General features: G+C 52.6%; 3 protein-coding genes and 1 non-coding gene across 4 annotated transcripts; 1 reads left to right on the forward strand and 3 right to left on the reverse strand.

Annotated features, from left to right (window-relative positions):
• Window positions 1–4,065: 4,065 nt before the first annotated feature.
• Window positions 4,066–4,599, reverse strand: QC763_402035 (uncharacterized protein; the record flags this gene model as incomplete). Its single annotated transcript, XM_062911835.1, has 1 exon — window positions 4,066–4,599. The coding sequence occupies one exon, from the start codon at window positions 4,597–4,599 to the stop codon at window positions 4,066–4,068; it is 534 nt and encodes a 177-aa protein (XP_062765434.1).
• An 880-nt stretch (window positions 4,600–5,479) lies between these two features.
• Window positions 5,480–5,552, forward strand: QC763_0062780. Its single transcript has one exon. It is a non-coding gene; the product is annotated as a tRNA-Ala (tRNA).
• A 192-nt stretch (window positions 5,553–5,744) lies between these two features.
• Window positions 5,745–10,785, reverse strand: QC763_402040 (uncharacterized protein; the record flags this gene model as incomplete). Its single annotated transcript, XM_062911836.1, has 3 exons — window positions 5,745–5,816; window positions 5,838–10,088; window positions 10,165–10,785. 3 exons carry the CDS (start codon window positions 10,783–10,785, stop codon window positions 5,745–5,747), a joined length of 4,944 nt encoding a protein of 1,647 aa, XP_062765435.1.
• Window positions 10,786–11,648: 863 nt separating this feature from the next.
• On the reverse strand, window positions 11,649–13,619 carry XYL2_1 (Endo-1,4-beta-xylanase 2). Its single transcript, XM_062905876.1, has 2 exons — window positions 12,655–13,619; window positions 11,649–12,591 (listed from the first exon to the last, which is right to left on the reverse strand). The coding sequence occupies exons 1-2, from the start codon at window positions 13,198–13,200 to the stop codon at window positions 12,055–12,057; spliced, it is 1,083 nt and encodes a 360-aa protein (XP_062765436.1). The 5' UTR covers window positions 13,201–13,619; the 3' UTR covers window positions 11,649–12,054.
• Between the last annotated feature and the right edge of the window lie 5,606 nt (window positions 13,620–19,225).

Here is a 19,225-nt window from a genome sequence, read left to right on the forward strand (position 1 = left end):
TATCGTGAACTCCTATTCGATGTCGAAGTGGGTCTTTTGGATAAACGACTCACTCGAATCGTTAGCCAGCTCCGCTGTGATGGTTAACGCGAAGATCATGTCTCCCCCCTTGCCGATGGTCCGAATGCTGACCAGAGCGTCGGGTTGCATCATGGTGTCTTGAAAGGGGCCATGAACAATTTCATGACTTGGCATTGTGTGATTTCGCATTGGATAAGGTATCGGCACCAGGGTCGGCACTCAGAATCTGCAACCTGTGATGCCGAAATCAATGATGTCGCTGTCTTAGGTGTCGATGGGTTTTTGTGGACAGCTCTTTGAAGTGCTCTGTTGCTCGTCAAAATGTTTTGGAAAGCATGACGAAGTGTGAGGTCAGGATGTATGTCAGAATTACCGATGTAGAAAATCGCAACGATGACGAAAAAAGAGCATAAAAGGGAGGACATCGTCTCTAATTACCTTGCCCGAACTCTCATTACATCCCAATCTCATCATCAATCTCTACGAAAGCAAGAAAGACCATTCCATTCCATTTGTTTTCAGACAACCCAAAGCTCTTCCCAGCACTCCATCTCAACAACAACAAACATGCCCCCCAACGATTACTTCCACCAGCAAGATGCTCTACCGACGGCCAAAACTCTCCGTCTCTCGCAGTATGCCCATACCGAAGCGGCAGGTTTCTGCCATGGCTACCCCCTGGCACGGCACGACGCAGAAAGCGAGGCCAACAAGGGAGGCCACGAAGCCAGACAGGACTGGATCAAGCACATTGGTTGCGGACCTGTTGGTGAGTACGGCGGCTGCAACCCTGCTGACGGCCATTTCTGTGCTCTGGTTCTGCCAATGTGCAAGCCGGAGCGGTTGAGATTGGTTTCTTATCTTCTCGAATGTACGTTCTCACTGTCACTCACACCTGTTGATCAACCTGACAAGTTTAGACGCCTTCCTCCACGACACCGTCGTAGAAGGAGTCTCAGCTGTAAGCCCCCCCCCCCCCACGCACCCCTTCCCCATCCATGCTAAGCCCCCTATCCCAGCCCACAACCCCCAACGGCACCACGACCCCCCACCCCGACGCCTTCACCCTCGGCCGACGTAACGACATCGAATCCGACCGCAAACACCTCCAAGCTAAAACAATGAGGCAGCTCCTCTCCACCGATAAACCCTGCGCCGAACGCATCATCCAAACCTGGAAAGCCATGCTCGCCACCACCCTTAAGCAGAAATCAAAACACTTCTCCAACCTCGAGGAGTACCTCACCTTTCGCATCGTCGACACCGGTGCGCCCTTTGTCGAAGCCACAATGCTTTTTGGTATGGGGCTTATCCTGCCTGAGCATGATAAAGCCAAACTTGATGAGGTTACACGGCCGTGTTTTGCTAGTTTGGCGCTGGCGAATGATTATTTTAGCTTTGATAGGGAGTATGCTGAGTTTTGCTGTGGGGAGAAGAGGAATAAGGAGGAGAGTAGGTTGATCAACGCGGTGTGGTTGTGTATGAATTGGTATGGGGTAGCGGTGGAGGTTGCGAAGGGGATGGTGAGGGAGGCGTGTAATGGGTATGAGAAGGAGTTTTTGAGACGGTCAGAAGAGTTTCTGAGGGGATGGGAGGGGGATCGGAGTGAGAAGGATATGTGGGAGAGGTATTTTAGAGGGTTGAAGCATCAGGTGAGTGGGAATGTGGCTTGGAGTTTGAGGTGCCCGAGGTATCATCCTGATGAGAGGGGGTTTGATCCTAATGCTGGGGTGGAGGATGCGGTTACGGCTGAGATGAGGAGGGGTTTTCTTGCTGGGAAGCAAGAGGAAGAGCAGAAGGACAGTGATTGGTGGGAACAAGGGTTGGAGGTCACGTCTCCTGGGGTTGAGGTTGCGATGTAAAGAGGGGAGAGTATTTTGGGCCGCACAACAGTCCCTGTAATTGTTGCTTTTCCGGAACTATCAACATCGTAGCTGAGAAACATGTACGACAAAATAATCCAAAGTTCTTAGCATCCCTGAAGCCTCGCTTGAACACCATCGACGCCCTTCATCACTCTCCAGTCGCTGGCTACCGGTACCCATCCGTCTCCGTTTTTCTGCCGAGTCCACCTCCTAACCGATAGGCAACTGGAGGCGGCCCAGAATATGGTGGCAGTTCAATGTCATCATAAAGGTTAGGCTGCTGGTTGACAACGGTGTTTGGGTTGGCGCTGGTGTTGGTGCGGGTGTTGGTGTTGGTGTTGGTGTCGGTGGTACCAGCCTGTCTTTCCACATCATCCAACTGTTGACCCGCTCGCCGGCCTGGTGATGTAACTAGTTTTGGCGAATTCTTGCCTTTTCCTCTCCCACGAACACCCGCAGCATGACTCTGTGTCTATGCAAAAACATTGTAGAATGCTAGGAATACCGCAGAAAACAAGCCACAACGGCCAAAAGAGAGCCAGGAAGAAGGATACAGTGATGGCAAGAAGTTGTTCGCACCCATCATTAACCAGCCGTGGGTACATTCGAATTATTTCTCTGTGGACGAAACCAATGTTAAAAAGAGAAATCGGCGCGTAAAAGTGACACCCGACGACCAGGAACGTCGATGCGACTTCCCTGTTTCTGCCCTCTCCTAGCCAGCTGTGGGAGTTAGCGCTCTTGAAGGCAGGAAGAACTTTCGGCTCTGACACATACTCTCTGCTCTGCAAAATCATCTTGTTTCTCTCTCGCTGGACTCCTAAGTGTGGAGCGAGACTTTCTCCTGAAGTCGTAGAAGTTATGGTGCTTGATCCTGAGACTGGGCTGAGCAACGGTAGCGATTTTGATGTGGTGTGAATGAAAGGAAGGTAATTACTCTGAGGAGACTGGATTATCTAAGTAGGTACCCACCATACCAGGCAGCGGGTGGCTGAAGTGTGTTTAAAGTTGGTACACTCACATTTTTGGGGGCTTGATACTCGCGCACAGAAAAGCTTTTTCCAGTTGGGTTGAGGCTTGAAGCCATAGCTACCTCATTTCCATGTCCTTCAATCACCACCACTACCTCCAGTTTTTCTCCGACTACCTAAACATGCCCAGGATATGGCGGGAGCTCAACCTCATCACGCTGACCCAGCTCTCCTCAAGAGATAGGTTGGCCACAGGATGACAAGGAGGAGCCAGCCAAAAAAGAGCAACGCCCTCGAGCATATATCGTTGATCGACCACCATGCAGGGTAGAGACCGTCTATCGCCGCTCTAATGCCCATGAAGAGCATTCCAACCCCATAGACGGCAAGTACCGCCGTTAAAGCGTAATCGGCTCCAACTTCATGACTGCAGTACGATGTCAGGATAAGAGATCGGCGTCCAAGAGGGTATCGTGCATCCTTACCCCCGGGTGTGCAAGACCGCTTGGAACGTTTCCTTTGCACGTTGCGTTCTGTCCAGTTGCGAAGTTCCAGGTTGGCAAGTACCAAGATCAAACAGGCGGGAAGTCATCGTACCTCAAATCAACCATCGAACCACCCATCGCGAAAGTCAGGTATGTACGAGCGAGTGTTGATCGAGGTAGGTACGTATGTCGGTTCCAGAATGAAGATGAGAGCGGCAAAGTGAAAAGAGAAACGTGCAAGTGGCTGCCGTGGAAATATGGGTTTTGTGAACTTGAGGCGTAGATATAGATTCACGGTCACCGGCATGGCGCCTCTTTCGGCCTGGTAGTGGTGTGGCTTGCGTAGGTAGGAACCTTATAGGTATTCATAGGTGAGAGACATTGAGGGCTTGTCTTTTCTTGCTCACGTTCATGAGATTACGAGGAATATATGCGCAACTTGAATGCAACGCTGTTCATAACTTCTTTCATGTTGATGGTACTAGTAAGTAGGTATAATGTCATCATCCCAGCAAGTCAAAGAAACACCACCAAAACAACACTTGACACCCAAACTCCAGCCCGTATAATCTCACAATCATCATTCACCATGTACATTCCATTACATATCGAGCTTCGTCATCATTCCCAGTCAATCCCCCAAAGTGAAAACACCACGCCCCTTGTTTCCCCCTCACCACATGCTGTCCAAACCAACCCGCCCCCCTCTTCCATCATCTCCCTTTAATACCCGCGACTCCTACTCCTTCTCCCCCCCGCCCCCCTAACCTCCTCCCTCCCATAAACCGCATACCCCCCGTCCACCCCCCGACTCCTACTCCTCGACCCCTCCCTCCTAACATAAACCGGCTCCACCTCCGTCATGCCCACCCTTCTTTCCCTGCTAACCGTCCTCGTCCTTGAATGTCCCCTGTGTGAATGCCTCGACCTGCTCCTGGACGTATGTCGTGGCGGATACTCCTCCCTCACACTCCCATACCACGGCTTCCCCGGCACCGCAGGCTTGTTCGGGGGTGCCCCCAAGTTGGTGCACGACCTAATAATCCAGATGAGAAGAAGCAAACCGACGATTGAGCCGATTACGATCCCGGCGATGGCCCCGCCGGTGAGGGTGGTGGTTTCATCTGGGTCCGCGGTCACGGGGGGGTCATCGTTGGTGCCGGTGATTATTGTTACTGTTGGGGGGTTGTTGTCTTGGCGAGGTGAGAGGAGGTTTATTGTGAGGGTTGGGAGGTGGGTGAATAGTATTGGGGCCATTTTTGGGGGGTTGTTTTGGTTGTGATGATGGTCCTGTTGGTGATAATGGAGAGAACACAGAGAGAGATGGATGAAAAGGAGGAAGGGATGACAGTGCTGATCCTAGACGCTGAATTTTCTACCATGTTTACTGCGTGGCTGTCAATCAGGATTATGGGGCGGTTGAGGTGATGATGTAATTGTACATGAGGTGTGGTGAGGCTGTATGGATTGGGAATGGCTTCGGGCGTGTTTCAGGGGTATTGGTGGGCGGGGCGGGGGGGGCGCTGGGCGATCTCACATGGTTGGGCACTGCAGACTGATGGAGATGCCAAGTTTGAGATATGGGAATAAGAGAAGCAAGAATATGTTTCTCCCTGGTGTCTCTCTGAAGAGAACAACCGAGAACCTAGCTAGCAGGTCTGTTAGCCTGAGTATGCACATTTCGTGAGAGCCATAACAGTACTGTTTTGCTCAAGCAACTACCGAACAACCATGCACAATGATGTCATAACTATTCCCGCCATCACGACATTTTGCTGCCCACAGGCACACAGTCAGAGAGGAGCATTGCAACACCAACGACACGTCAGGCAATCAAGTCACTCCCAAGTCTGAACTTGCCGCAATCATTCCCCTCAGACCCAAATAACAGCCAGAGACCTCCATTTCATCCCAATATCTACACAAAGCACTGAAGCATCCTCCCATCCCAGCCCCACATCACCACAACCCAAGAACCATGCCTTTGTCCTCTCAGGGGCCTCCCTGACTGTCACTTTATATCGTGTGGAGTCAACAAAGCTTCAGTTCAAACCTCACCAAGTCGACTGATTGTATTGTGGCTGCACCAAATCAACCTTAGAAATGCTGACGCCGACGTAACCAGCATCATCTCTTAGGGCGTGTGGCGCAATTGGTAGCGCGTTCGCTTTGCATGCGAAAGGTCTTGGGTTCGATTCCCAACTCGTCCAAAGCACACATGCCTTGTCACAAGGCAAGTCTGGGATGATGTTTTGCTGCCCTGGTTAACCCCCTGAACTGCATTTTTTGTGGACTAGGTATGTTGTGCATGTCGACAACCAAATTAAATTCACTGTAAATAATTATTAGGCACGTGTGCATTGTTAGTGTCAATGTGGACGCTGGAGAATATCAAAACTCCCCTACTCTTCCTCTTTCTCGTCACCGTCACCCCCATCGACCCCATCTTCTCCCTCATCATCCCCTTGACTGCCCTCATCCTCCTCCTCCTCCTCCTCCTCCTCCTCCTCCTCCTCCTCCTGCTCGCCCTTCCAAACAAACTCCCTCCCAGGCCCTCCAAAGTTAACCTCAAACTGCACAAACCCCCCAAACCCAACAATAGGAAACAACCTCCCCGATATGTCTCCATCCTCATCATCATACACACCCACTTTGACCCCGTTCTTCGTAGCCCACATCTCCCTCTGGGCCAAATCCACCCCAACGCCAATCACATCACCCACCTCCCCATAAGCCATCCCAATAAAATTCGTCCCCGACCCATCAGAAGCATAAATCTCCCCAGCCCGCGAGTTGTAAGCCCACGACTTGGCGTTCGGGTTGACGTCACTCTCCATGACGGTCTCACCAGGGAACTTCACACCCGCCGCCCCGACAGAACTGAATCCAAGTGCCACCATTGGCTTCGGTGGCCTAGCCTTGTGCCAAAGCAGAGTCTCCGACTCTGGGAGAGAAGGAGTGTCCTTGATGGTGATCTCGTAGTAGTAACGATCCAACCCCGGAGGAAGGGGCTTGTCGGCCGAAACGGACACCTCCTTCGCGGAGAGGTGTCGTATCGTAATACCATCCGCTCCTACGCTCTTGGCGCCGATGGCAGTGGCACCAGGTAAAGAGGTCGACCACCGAGATGGCAGGTTCTTCACCCAGGTGTTCTGCTCCTGGAGAAACTCTTCCGCTTCCTCGCTTCCCGAGTTGCGCACCAGCTCGATGGGGCGCCAGCCGAAGTGGTCTGGGCGGCTAAAGTCTGCGTTGAGGGACCAGAGTTGCTTGAGGAGCTTGACGCTTCCGTTGGCGGCACAGGTCGCGATCAAGGAGGAGTCTTGAATCGCGGCGGTGGGATCGGCCGAGATGAGGAGGGCGATCGTGTCCTCGAAGGCGGGAGTGTGGACTACTGCCCACTGTTCGTAAGCCAACACGAGAGCAGTTCGAGAGGAGGTGTCCTTGATAGAGGCGTCCGCTTTTGCCTCCAACAGCAAGCGGACGCACTCGACGTGGCCTCCCAGGGCAGCACGGTGCAGAGCCGTCATTCCCTTCTTTTCGTCCTTGACGTCGATGGCAAGAGCGGCAGCGTCGTCGCGCTCAATAGATACCTGAATCATCTTTGACACAATGTCATCAAACCCGCGAGATGCCGCTTGTCGAAGGGCAGTTCTGCCGCTACGTCCAGCCTTGTTGATGTCCGCAAGGGGAATTTCACGCTGCACAAGCGCGTCGAGAATCAGGGACGCAGTCTTGTGGCTCCCTTCTAGTTTCCCCAGAAGGGCAATGAAAAAAGGCGTCCAGCCATGGACGTCGACGATGTTCACGTCACAGCCGTGCTCAACAAGCAGTTTGGCAATATCTGTTGCTCCTCTTCGGCACGCCAGATGCAAAGAAGTCCTCTTGAGCGTGTCGGTAAATTCGGGATCAGCACCATGCTCAAGCAGTAAGCGGGCGGCATCAATATGCAAGCTGGCAATGGCTTCTTGCAAAGCAGTTGTCCCTTGAATATCCGTGTCATCGATCTCGACAACACCCTCACGTAGAAGAATCTCCATGTTCTTAACCTGGCCCTGCGTTGCGAGCATCTGCAGAGGACGGGCCGAGGTAAGGTTCTCGGCGTTGATGTCAGCCTTGTGTCTAATGAAGGCAAGCAAAAGATCTTCGGGTGCTGCAGTCCTGAAAGCAAGCAGAATGTGGAACGCGGTGAGTTTTAGCACTCCCTCAGGGGCGTCAATCTCTGCGCCATGCTCCAACAGGGCAGCCAACACTGCTGGATCTGTTCCCTCTCGGGCAAACAGATGTAGCGGTGTCCAGCCGTAGGGTTCGTTCCTGATGCGAGCATCAGCGCCATGTTGAAGCAACAACTGGACGCCCTCAAGCTGCTGGTCATTTCTGATCCAGTAGTGAAAAGCGTTGAACCCCCATTTGGATTTCGAATTTGGGTCTGCGCCCTTCTCGAGCAGAAGTTTCATCATATCCAACCTATTCCCAACTGAAGCTGCCACCTGGACTGGGGTGAAACCATTGCAGACTTCGTTGACATCGGCACCAGCCTCAAGTAGACGCTCGGCCCAGCTAGTCAGCCCAAGATAGGCAGCAACATGCAGCGGCTTGTGGGAGCCGCTGGCAAGAGTGTACTTGCGTTCCTCTGGCGGATTCGAGGTCGGCTGGCTCGTTTGCCAAGCAAAAAAGAGATCAGTTTTGGAGGAAAAGGCGTCAAGTTCTGTCATCAGCTGGGACCACAGGCTGCTGTAAGTCCTCTCCTCTGGTGAAAACAGCTCCTCAGCCTTGCGAACATGGTATGCCCAATTGAGAAGCTCGTATCTCAAGTGGTGCGTAGGTTCCGTCTCAGAAGATGAGTCGCTGTCTTCTTCGTCTTCCCAGGAGTTGAAATGCTCACGATCGAAGAGACTGGGATCAACAACATCTTCCTCGTCATCGGAATTCTCCAACGGCAGCACCATTTTCTCAGTCAGCATATGTTTTGGGGGCAGAGCCTCCATTTGAAAATCTGGAACCTTGGACTCCGGAATGCTTGACAAGCCAGCGTGTTTCTGGAACAGAGGGTGGTTGAGATGTCGCAGACAAGCCAGAGCCAGCTGCAAATGCCCTTCGCGAGCGTCGATCTTCAGAGCCTTGTGCATGGCATCACTCGTTTTGCACTTTGCGCAGAGTTCGGCGGCTTCCAGTTCGTTATCCGCTTCAGCAGTCGCACCGCTAGAGCTGCAAAAGAAATCCTCGATATCGTCAAGCTCTCCGATGGGCGCATGAACCATGAACCTGCCCTCGACAGAGCTGAGTTTCAGAATGCCTTCCACTGCCTGCAGGAGCTGTTCCCTTTCCAGACTTGAAATGTGCTCAAAGGCGAGGTCATCCTCTGTGTTGTCGCTGGAGACATCAACCACGGGGCTGGTGTAAGTACCCTGAAAGTCGTCCATGACTTCTCGTGCTGAGATTTGGTTGTCTTTGGCGAGCACAACCCACGTGAGGGCAGTCTTGAGAAGACCGACGTAGTTGGGCTTTAGGTTGCGTAGGGCCTTGGAATACACATCCCCCAGACCACCCGGGAGCTCCAAAAGCCGTTTGGAGAGCGGTCGCTGGAACGGTTCCTTCATAAACGGGATGGCAGTCTTGACAAGATACGAGAACTTGGACTGGGCCTTGTCCAGGATAGCAACCGTAGCCTCCTCGCGTTCCTTGGAGGTGAGGCCTGGGATGTTGCCGAGTTCATCCGCCAGGAACGCTCGGAGATCTTTCCCATTGCCTTCGCCAACATCAATGATCAACTGGTTGGGAAACTCCTCGTCATGCTGATAGTCGTTCTGAAACGTTGTGGGAGAGCTGCACCCAACAAGAATGAGAATGTGATTCTTGACCAATTCGTCGACTTGGCCCCGAAGAGAACGAAGTTCCCGAAGGAGCGTTCGCTGGTGTTGACCCTCGAGGGTTGACTTGCTGATTCCATCAACCACCACGACCACATCTCTTTGCAAAAGACGGACCAGCTTGCAAAATCCTCCAACGAACTGCGGAAACTCGGACATGCGCTCTCTCTCGTGGGGCTGGGCATTTTGCAAGTTTGCTTTTGCGGCCTTGAACACCGCAGTGCAGCTCTCCAGAAGACTCGCGTTCTTTGTCTCCAGGGCCAACTCATAGAGCTGAGAAAGCAGTGTGTGCAGAACCGTCTCGGCTGTGATGACTTGATCTTTGCCTTCCTTGGCGTCAGGATTGCAGGTGACGTAAAGGTAGGCGGTATCCGGGTTCCATGCATCCTCCTCGTCCTCGTCATCATCACCCTGGCCTGGGAGGAACTGTCTGATAATGGACGCCATGACATAGGATTTTCCAGTTCCTTCTTCGCCCGTAATGCACAACATCTCACACTCGTCCGACTGCTCCCACGTCTCATAGTCCGGCTCCTCGAAGACCCAGCTGCAAGTGCCTTCAGGCATCGCAACAAGCGCATCAATGGTGTCACCCAAAACTCTCCGACACCCTTCTAGCGGTTGCAGCGCTTCCTGGTATGCCTTGTAGTCTTCCAGGGCAAAGTCCCACGGAGACTTGCGCTTGGTATTGCTGGCCAGCTCGTCCATTCTCTGGGTAATCATGTCAATCTTGTGGTGGAAGGTCTCGAACTGCTTGATAGAGCTGGCAATATCGGCCACAACTGACGACACACCCTGGAGCTGGGAAAGAGTCTTGTCTTGGAAGGCACCCTGGCTGCCCTCGAGGATTTTCTTTTTGAGGATAGCAATTGTCTCGCGCTTTTCCTCGAATTTGGTCTATGGATAGGTTAGTGGCCGTATCTATAGCACAGTCCTTGGCGCTGGTCGAACCTACCTTGTTAGACCCGAAAAAGTCCTTGAGGCCATGCTTGAGCCGAGCAAACGACCCAGCCGTGATATGACGCTTCACAGCAAACGAAAAATCGAGGACGGCCACGTAGGTTTCCGTCACATCCTGGAACAGCTTCTCCACCAGCGGACTGGGCTTCCAGTCGGGCTTTTTGCCGCGTTCATCGTAGAGTCGGTCGTAATGACGAACGATGATCATAATCTCACTGATATCGCTGAGGGCCGTGCCAAAAAACTTATAAAGCTCGTAGTTGCTGTGGATGGCTGTCAGGGTTAGCTTGACGGCGTACCAGGCCAGCCCGACGCTTTCTGGAGCCCCTTCCGTCAGGTAGTCTCCGGCCGTGATGAAGTTGTCGATGTTCTCCATGATGTTGGTGATCCACGATTCTGGAATTTCCACATCGGCCAGCTTCTTGTTGCCATACTTCTTGCCAGTAGCTGCCTGCAACTGCTGGGCGGCTTCCTTGGCGTCTTCTGGTCCGGCATATTCACGCAGGAACTCATTGAGGACGGCCACCTCTTTTGGATCGGTATAACGCTCGTGCTTCGACTTTTTGAACCGCTCAAAAGCCTCATCGTAGAGACTGCGATGGGGTGGCGAACCCATGATGACACCTTAATGATCGTCAGCTTACACCTATTTAAAAAGAAAATAGGCCTCAAATGATAGCCAATAGGCCTATAGACTATATTTGACGTGTGGTCCAAAATATGGTGTGCGTTTACTTATTTTTGCGGTGCCAATTGTATTGTCCACAACGTGGGTGGCCGAAGAGAGCGGGAGAGAGTGAGAGAGTGGTGGAGTTGGAGACGGGTATCGACGAGCTGGAAGCAGAGACTGATCAGGTCAGGGTGAGGTCTGAAGAACTTAACCAGGAAAGCAGTTAGTTGTGATACCTGGAATGCCGAAGATGTGTAATCGACTTACTTCCTGACATGCAGCTGCCAAACCACCATCGGAGATTTGAGGAGTCTCGTTGATTCCACACGTCGAAGGGATGGGCGTGACGGGCTTCGAGGTTCCTGACGGAGGATACTGATCTGACGACGTGGTTTGGAGAAGTGGGCATGATTATAGCTACTGGAAAAATGGTCGTCAGATTTAAGTCTCCCAAGCCCCGTCTGTCCCTGGCTCCTGCGTGGCTCCATGTTTACGGTGCGATAGGGATGAAGCAGAAGGGCGCGGGGTCGTATTGGGGTAGTGGGCATCATTGCGTGTGGCTTGGAGATCTGCAAGTCAGAGAGATCAAAAGAAGGGATTCGCTGCTTCGTTTCATCGAGGTCCACTGAAGTCGCTGGTCTCATCTCGTCGGGCAGTCACGCTAAGGCCAGCAAGCATGTTAGGTAAGCACCAGCTGAGAAATGGACGCTTCTGATTGGTTGACTGTGGGGCGAGAGCTTAAACTGCTGCCTTAACTCCGCATGTCAGATTTTGGTGTCACTCTCATGTTACGCCACTTTTACATCCATACCACTGGTCCATCCGTGTAGTACGCTGACCGCCGAGAATCGTGATGCATCTGACGTGGCCCCGAAGAGTCGCGATTGGGCAGAGCTTACCCTGCAGTCATACCACAACATGACCCCTGATCGCGGACAGTGATACTGGTTTTCGATCACGAATTTATGCTAGGTACTCACTTCCGCTTTTCGTTGTCAGCTGTAGGCCTCCTATCTAGGATCAAAGTCCATGCCGATTTCCGAGGACTCAATACCTTGCAGTAGAAAATGAGAACTGTGGAAGCATTCAAGTCTCTTGAAAGATACCTCGGTATCGTAGGGTGCGTATTTACATTGTGCCGGTACCTGATGTTGAGCTAACTTTACAACCCAGGAGTTCTCATTCTACCTCGCCCTTTCCCTTCCTCTCATCCATTTACTGCGACAGGAACTGCACAATGGCGTTGTAGTTGGCCTTGGCGTTGTAGTTGCTGTCGAACAGGAGAGGGTTGCCCTGAGGGCGCCACGAATCCTGGTCACGGACACCCCAGACGGTAATGGAACGGCACTTGGGCTCCTCCAAGCAGCCACGGGTCACGGCGACGTAGTCGTTGCTGTTGTTGTTCTGGATGTCGAGCTCGGTAACGGCGACCTCCTTGACGCTGGTGGCAGCGAGAACCTTGATGGTCTGGGCAAGACCATTGCCCTGGCCGGACTGAAGATGGCCCTGAGTACCGATACCGTCGATGGGGATACCCTGAGACAGCCACTTGTTGACGTTGGCAACCATGCCGCGGGTGACCTTGGCGTAGTTGGGCTGGTCGAGGTTGTAGTCGTTGATGTAGAGCTTGGCCGAGGGGTCGGTCTCGCGAGCGGCGTCGAAGGCAATCTTGACGAAGCTCTCGCCGAGGACACGAGAGAAGACGCTGTTGCGGAGCGAGCCATCCTCGTTGAACATCTCGTTGATCACATCCTATCGAGTTGTGTCAGCTCTCCAGTTTCCTTGTTCACAACATGATCACAACACATGACATACCCAGTGGTAGATCTTGCCCTTGTAGCGGCCACCGACGGTGCGGATGTGCTCCTGGATCACACGCGTGAGCTGGTCACGGTTGTTGATCTGGTTGACCCAGCCGGCGAGCTGAGAGTGCCAGACAAAGGTGTGGCCACGGATGGTCTTGTTGCGCTCGGTGGCCCAGTTGACGAGGTAGTCAGCCTGGCCCCAGTTGTACTGGCCCTGGCGGGGGTTGAGACTCTCCCACTTCATGCTGTTCTCGGGAGTGACCTGACCGAAGTTGGCCTCGATAATGGCGGCGTTCCGGCCAGCCTGAAGACGGCCCTGATCGGTGGCAGTGCCATAGAACTCCTTGCCCTTGGCCTTGAAGAGCGCGTCGATGCTCTGGGAAGCCTGACGGTGCTCGACGGTGGGAGCCGCTGACACCAACGGTGCCAACAGAAGCATAAGACTGGCCTTCATCTTTGACGGTGGGTGAGACTCGGCTGGGATGACTGGGTAGCTGAAAAAGAAGCGGTTAGGTTGGAAGGGCCAGCCTCCTATATACCTAGTCTCAGATTCCATGATGGCTGCTCGGGATTACCCACGCATCTCTACCCTTGGGTCCCACTGTTCCGATTCGATGTATCCTCTGTTGACTACATGATATTGTTCTCGGCCAACCATGCTCCATCAGTCCAAGACGTACCTGAAGATCATAGGCCATGCTCCCCGATCTTCACCCACGCCTTCCCCTTCCATGCAACCAGGATTCTCCTTCCGCACAGGAGCAAAAAAGCCCCGAATGCCATTTTGCGGGGCCCCACGACGCAGTGCAACACGATCTCGGTCGGGCATTTTTGCTCCCCCCAACTCCCATCTTTAGCCGCGTTGCTGAACGGAACGGTTAAAGGGCCCAGGTGCGGCTTCGACTCCTTTTTGCCATATTCAAGACAATATTGATCCCTGCTGGCCGTGGACCCCAGAACCCCGTGCCAACTGCAAGATGCGCGCGAATGACACTCCCCAGAAAATCTACGGCCACTCCCAATTGGTGGTAAAATGCGGCGAAAGCCACGCGAACGACATCTGCCGGATGGGCGTCTCCGCGACATCATCACAAGGGATCGCTGGGCAATTACTGACACCAGCGGTTAAGTGCTCTCCGTTGCTCTCCAAAACCCATGTAGCGCGTGGCTTATAGTTCATTTGACAGCCTGCATTCTGTCTTCTCCAACAGCCCGCCTTACACACAGCCATGTTCGTCATCCCTTCAACCTCTGTCATATAACTGCCAATATCCCCAAACGATCCCGATTCGCCGGGATGCAACAGAGGTGAGAATCCCATGGCGGGTGAGCTGAGGGGAAGGGCATACAGGATGCTATTTTGTTCCTGGACACCCGGTGATGTGCTTTACAGAGACTTGCTGTCCTGGAAATCGGGCGACTTCAGGGGCAAACACTCAAAACGACGGGAGTTTCAATCTAAACAAAGGAAATAGCAATCTCGAGCACGACGGGTTGTTCTGTCCTAAAAGTAGAATTGGTGCCGATTTCCCGGGCGGTTCTAATATGGCTTGAGGCAGGCCGCGTTGCCAAAATCAACCACTCCTCGATACCTAGTTGATATCTTGTCTTGGAGACCTCAGAGGGATACTGAGGTATACAAAGAGGTTGCCCGCCCCCCCCAATCATTGGTTTAAAGGCTCACAACCAACCAACAGACTAGAAGGCCGTATGGTACAAATCAGCCGCACAGCAGACATAATCCTATGGCTAATCCTTCAATGTCCAAGCCCACGATTCACATCACAGCGCTTGGATAATCCTGATTGGCATCAACAGTTCATAACCTACCACATGCCCAAGCTGCTCGCGCCTAAATTCTTGTACAACTCATACTGTCCCCCAGCAACAATTCATAGAGTTGCATGGTAACACCAACATACTACCAACACCTAATAGCCACCAGTGGCACGGTCGTGCGAGATAGGTACCTTGCTAGGTACCCAGCACCAAATAATTTACTATCTCAGCTTTGTCCACAGAACCGCCCCAATCATCTCTTCAAACTTGCCGATTGCACATCAGGGGCAAATTCCCACTATAGCAAGCCACAATTTCAAAAGAATAACTAGGGCATTATATCAGCTAATCAGAACAGCTCTTAGCTGAGGGATAACGTTCCGCCTCAAGTGAGGTAGATACTATGTGAACGCCGAGCACATAACCGAGGTCTGATGTGCTCTCATGTCCCCCACACCACGAAACATTTTCAACCATAGGTACAAGTTGGTGCCTTGAAACAATGGGTAACTCCCAGAAAGTCAGCACCCTAGATTTGCTAGCTTTTGACTCCAGCGGTAGGTACCTGAGCCCGGACATACAACCTCTTCTCACCCCGTCCTCTCACGCCTGCTACGCGAAGCAGCAAGCAAACAAAGCTGCAGCGCCAGATACGCCTGGGCTGCTGCCCCGATAAAAGAGAACAGTCCACTCCAGCACGTAGGGAGAGATGGATATGCTAGGATGGCGCGGCACCTGCGCTGAGAGCTCCGATCATGGTGAATATTATCGACCAGTGCCACGCCGCTCCACGTACCTACCGGTTGTAGACCGGCAACAAGGCTGTGAACAGATCAAGCCGCAACATGATGGAGCTCTGGATCGCAACCCAGAAGTTGGGATCCTCGGTTGAGCCGTGTCCGGGGAGGCTGTGGTGTCATGATGGAATGAGCGTAAGCCAGCTGCTAGCGTTACGATGGGGACGATGGCGTTGAGGTTAGGGAATCGCGGTCCCATGAGTTGGTTCCTCTGAGGAGTATCGCCCGGCTAAGGCTCTTCATGTCAGCACCGATTGATCCATCAAGAAATCGACTGTAGGTGCTCAGTCCTTACACCCAACGCCCTCAAATGGGCAGCTTCTCGACTATTATACCAAAAGCAGGCTTCCACTCGGTCAAAACCTCAGAAGAGTCATCAAAAGCCTGAAACTGCTTTAAGATGGCCTCTTCCACTTCAAACCAGTTGGCCAAATTTTGTCTGTGGCATGTGGCCCTTGATGCCGTCGTACAATGCTCTTGCGTCGCGTTGAATCGTTCTGATCTCCTTCACCTTCACGGGGAATATCAGAACAGTACTCTTTGGCGAGAGCCGAGCGGTCCGATCGTCAAAGACATATTGCTAGTGTTGGACGCAGTCGGTGTAGTTGCTCAAGCAGTACGTGACCCTTTGCATATGGGATGATTCGAACACAGAGTAACTGGAAAGGTTCGCTGCTGCCGGTGGGGCAGACGCAGTGATTGCTTTTGTTGTCAAGTCAAAGTGGTGAACAATCTCTCGTAGGTCGGTTTGGCATTCTGGGTTAGGGGGGTCGATTCATGTTGTTAGGCTGGACATGAAGACTGGCGACAGTACAGGGATGGGATGGTAGACTGAGACCTACTTCGAGCGGGAGCAAGTGGTCTCATCAAGAAGTTGAAGTTGCCATATCGCCGAGATGGCATCTTGAGTCGAAGTGGTTGAGATGAGTTAAAAGTGGTACAAATCTTTACTGTGAGGGAACCCGGTTCAAAACGGTTCCATTTACTCACCTACCGTGGATCGAGAGAAAGAGAAGTCAGCTGCTTGCTGTCGAGAGGTTTCAGGCAGATTTCAGCTGACTTCCTTGAGCCACAGCAGACAAGGCCGGCCCAAGGGTAACCAATCCCACAACGATCACAGCTTCAAATGGGCGGCTGACTGTGGCGCCTGTTCAGCTTAGTTTGTGATACCTGCCCGCACTTGAGGAAATGCCGGCACAGATTCGCAAAATTACAGATAATCTGCCCAATGTAAACATTTGGTGGCTTCACTGAATGCTCACTCAGTGATAATGAGGTTGTCCACACTATGGCACCAGCTCTGAATATGCAAAGTTGCTGGCCAAGGTTGGCTCAGACAAGAAGCCAACGTTGAATGGACACGTCCTCAACAGGTGTCTTACCAGATCTAATACACCACCTTTGATGTTTCTTCTTCTACGTCACTTCTGCAAGGGAGCGACTAACACCAGAAAGACTCTTCACGAATCAAGTGAGGGGCATCTTAACGGTCAGGCCGATGTTAGCCCTGCATACAGAAACCGCCCCTGGGCTACCAAACTTGCCTTTTGTTCCGTCATTACCAGTTCTGTCTGGTGATAAATGAACATGGCAATTACCAAATGGGTATCTTTCCTGACTGCAGATATGTTTGCGAGATACTCCGCCGGAAATATTGTGGCCTGCATATAGCCCCCAAGCATGGAGCTTTACCACCAGACAACGGACAACCTCGGCCGAGGCATAAGAAAGGATTTCCTTAGGTCAAAGGAATGACAAAATCACCACATAACAAGAAGCCATATATTGTCAAATAAGATAAGGGGTGGTCAAAAGTGTCAGTTCTGGTTCCCAGGTGGCCCAGCGAGGCCGAACCTGGTGTCTCTGGCCCCACTGCCAAGATATTAAATCCTTAACAGTGGGCCTCATTGACTATTCTGACATGTATCTCCAACTCCTATGAAGATCAGTCGAGACTTGGGCACCGCTTTACTGGCTCTTGATCACATGAGCACAACAGACAGGCGAGATCTCACCACACATGTATATCTTATAAGGTGTCACGATTTATCTCCTTTCTTGCGGCGAGAGACTCGGTAATCGAGCGGGATACAGACGATGGTGGGCCGCCTCAGCCCTGTTGGTCGGGACGAGGGAACTGTGTCACCCGCGCCACCTCCAGGGCTGCTGACTCCCAAGAAGTTCAGACGACCCAAAAGATGACTCCTTTTCCTGGGACGGCGACTGATGGAGTTGTCATCACCATCAATGCTGTTTTGTTGTTTCTGTTCCACCAAGTGCGAGAATGGCCCGTGCGGCACTCGGAAGGAAGTGGTGGGATGATGTGCATTTATGCGTGATAGCGAGAACCAGCCCATTGATATGTCGACTTTTCGAGCCATGACGACACCACTTCAGATAGCTACGAGGTGATGTAAACAGGAACGGAGGTTAAAGGACGGTGAATCCACTGCAAAACGTCTGTGAGCTCCGGGCCTGGACCGGATCGTCAACGCCCAGACTTTGGGGGGGTTCGTCGGTAAGAAAGATGCCGGAGGGGCAATGAAACATCAACTTGGGCTGGGAGGTTGACGGATGGTCTGTTGGAATGACTTTGTCAGCGGGCATACTCCGTAAACATCATCAGCCTTGCTCAAATGGAATATGACGGGTTGAGGTGAGGTGCAACTGCGAGTAGCCGTGTCGGCACTGCATCATCTTGGATGGCGGCTGATGACGCCACAGCATCCAATATTGTCCTGCGGTGGAAGATGCCAAATGTCAGGCGCGAGCATGAGCATGAAACGAAATGCGTTTGGAGGTTTGTCGAGGGAGCGAGGGCAACTCGAGGGAAACAATGAAGCTGGGGACTTGTCTCATGGCGATGTCGAGAATGCGACGTTGGCGTGCCATCTGAACAATGTTTGGCCAATGTTTCTTTTCAGCAAGCAACAAACGGCAGACTCGGTGATGATGTTATTGTGAAAAGACCAGAAAAACCCCCTTTTCCACAATGATAGCAGCGAAGTACCGTGGGACCTCAAGACTATCAGGCTGAACGGTGAAACAATGGGGTCGGCCGTTAAGGCAACGGCGGGCGGTACCAAATCACACAACACGAACCGAACTTTGAGATGAGGGGCATTTTCATTTGAAAAAAGTCTGACCAATCACACGTCGCCGTGGACTCGGTGGGGCATGTTGCCGTGTGGGCTGCTGGCATCGTCCCTGCACCGTACCAACGCCCCTGCGTTGCTTTCTGGGAACCGCTTTTCAGTGGGAGGGCAGGCAATGGCGAGGCGCCGAGAGAGGCACAGAGACACAGGAAGAGCAGCAAGGCCAAGGGGAGGCAGTCTCCGGTAATTGATTGATTCTCTCTGACTGGATTCGACAGAAAACAAATAGAATACTAAAAAGACAAAAGGGAACCGTCGCCCTGAGTCCTGGGTTGTTGCTGTGTTGGGCTGAGAAACGCCCGAGCGCCCCCCTCGTCACCCGCCCCAGTTTGTCTGTTCCAACATGACATCTCCAACATTGACATTTTGTTTTTCTTGATGGTTTATTTGCTGCTGCACACGAGAGAAACATACCGTCATGTGTCAGGCAATTCCAACGTTCGTCCACCCACCACCACCTGCACCAACGACGACGACGACACCAGCGACACCAGCGACACCATCGACACCATCGTGACCGTGACACCCGCCATCTTGTCCTTCCATACCATCCACATCAGAATTCAGAAAACAGAGGCAGAGTTAGCAGAGTTACCCCTGGTAGCTAACTGGCGCCGGCTCTGCAAGATTGGACGCTTATTTGGTCGGTGGGGAAATATCGATTGGAAAAGTCACGAATTGGGCTACCCCAGTGACCCCCAGCGCTCCCAGCGCTCCCAGCGCTCCCAGCGCTCCCAGCGCTCCCCAGCGCCCATCGCGTCGGCCACGCCCACCAACGGCAGCCCGAGGATCAATCATACCATACACATCCTCCCAGTGTTCCCCCCTGCGCGCGCTGCACACCACCACC

The sequence above is a fragment of the Podospora pseudopauciseta genome, chromosome 4 (genome assembly GCF_035222475.1).
Source record: "Podospora pseudopauciseta strain CBS 411.78 chromosome 4, whole genome shotgun sequence".
Classification (NCBI taxonomy): domain Eukaryota; kingdom Fungi; phylum Ascomycota; class Sordariomycetes; order Sordariales; family Podosporaceae; genus Podospora; species Podospora pseudopauciseta.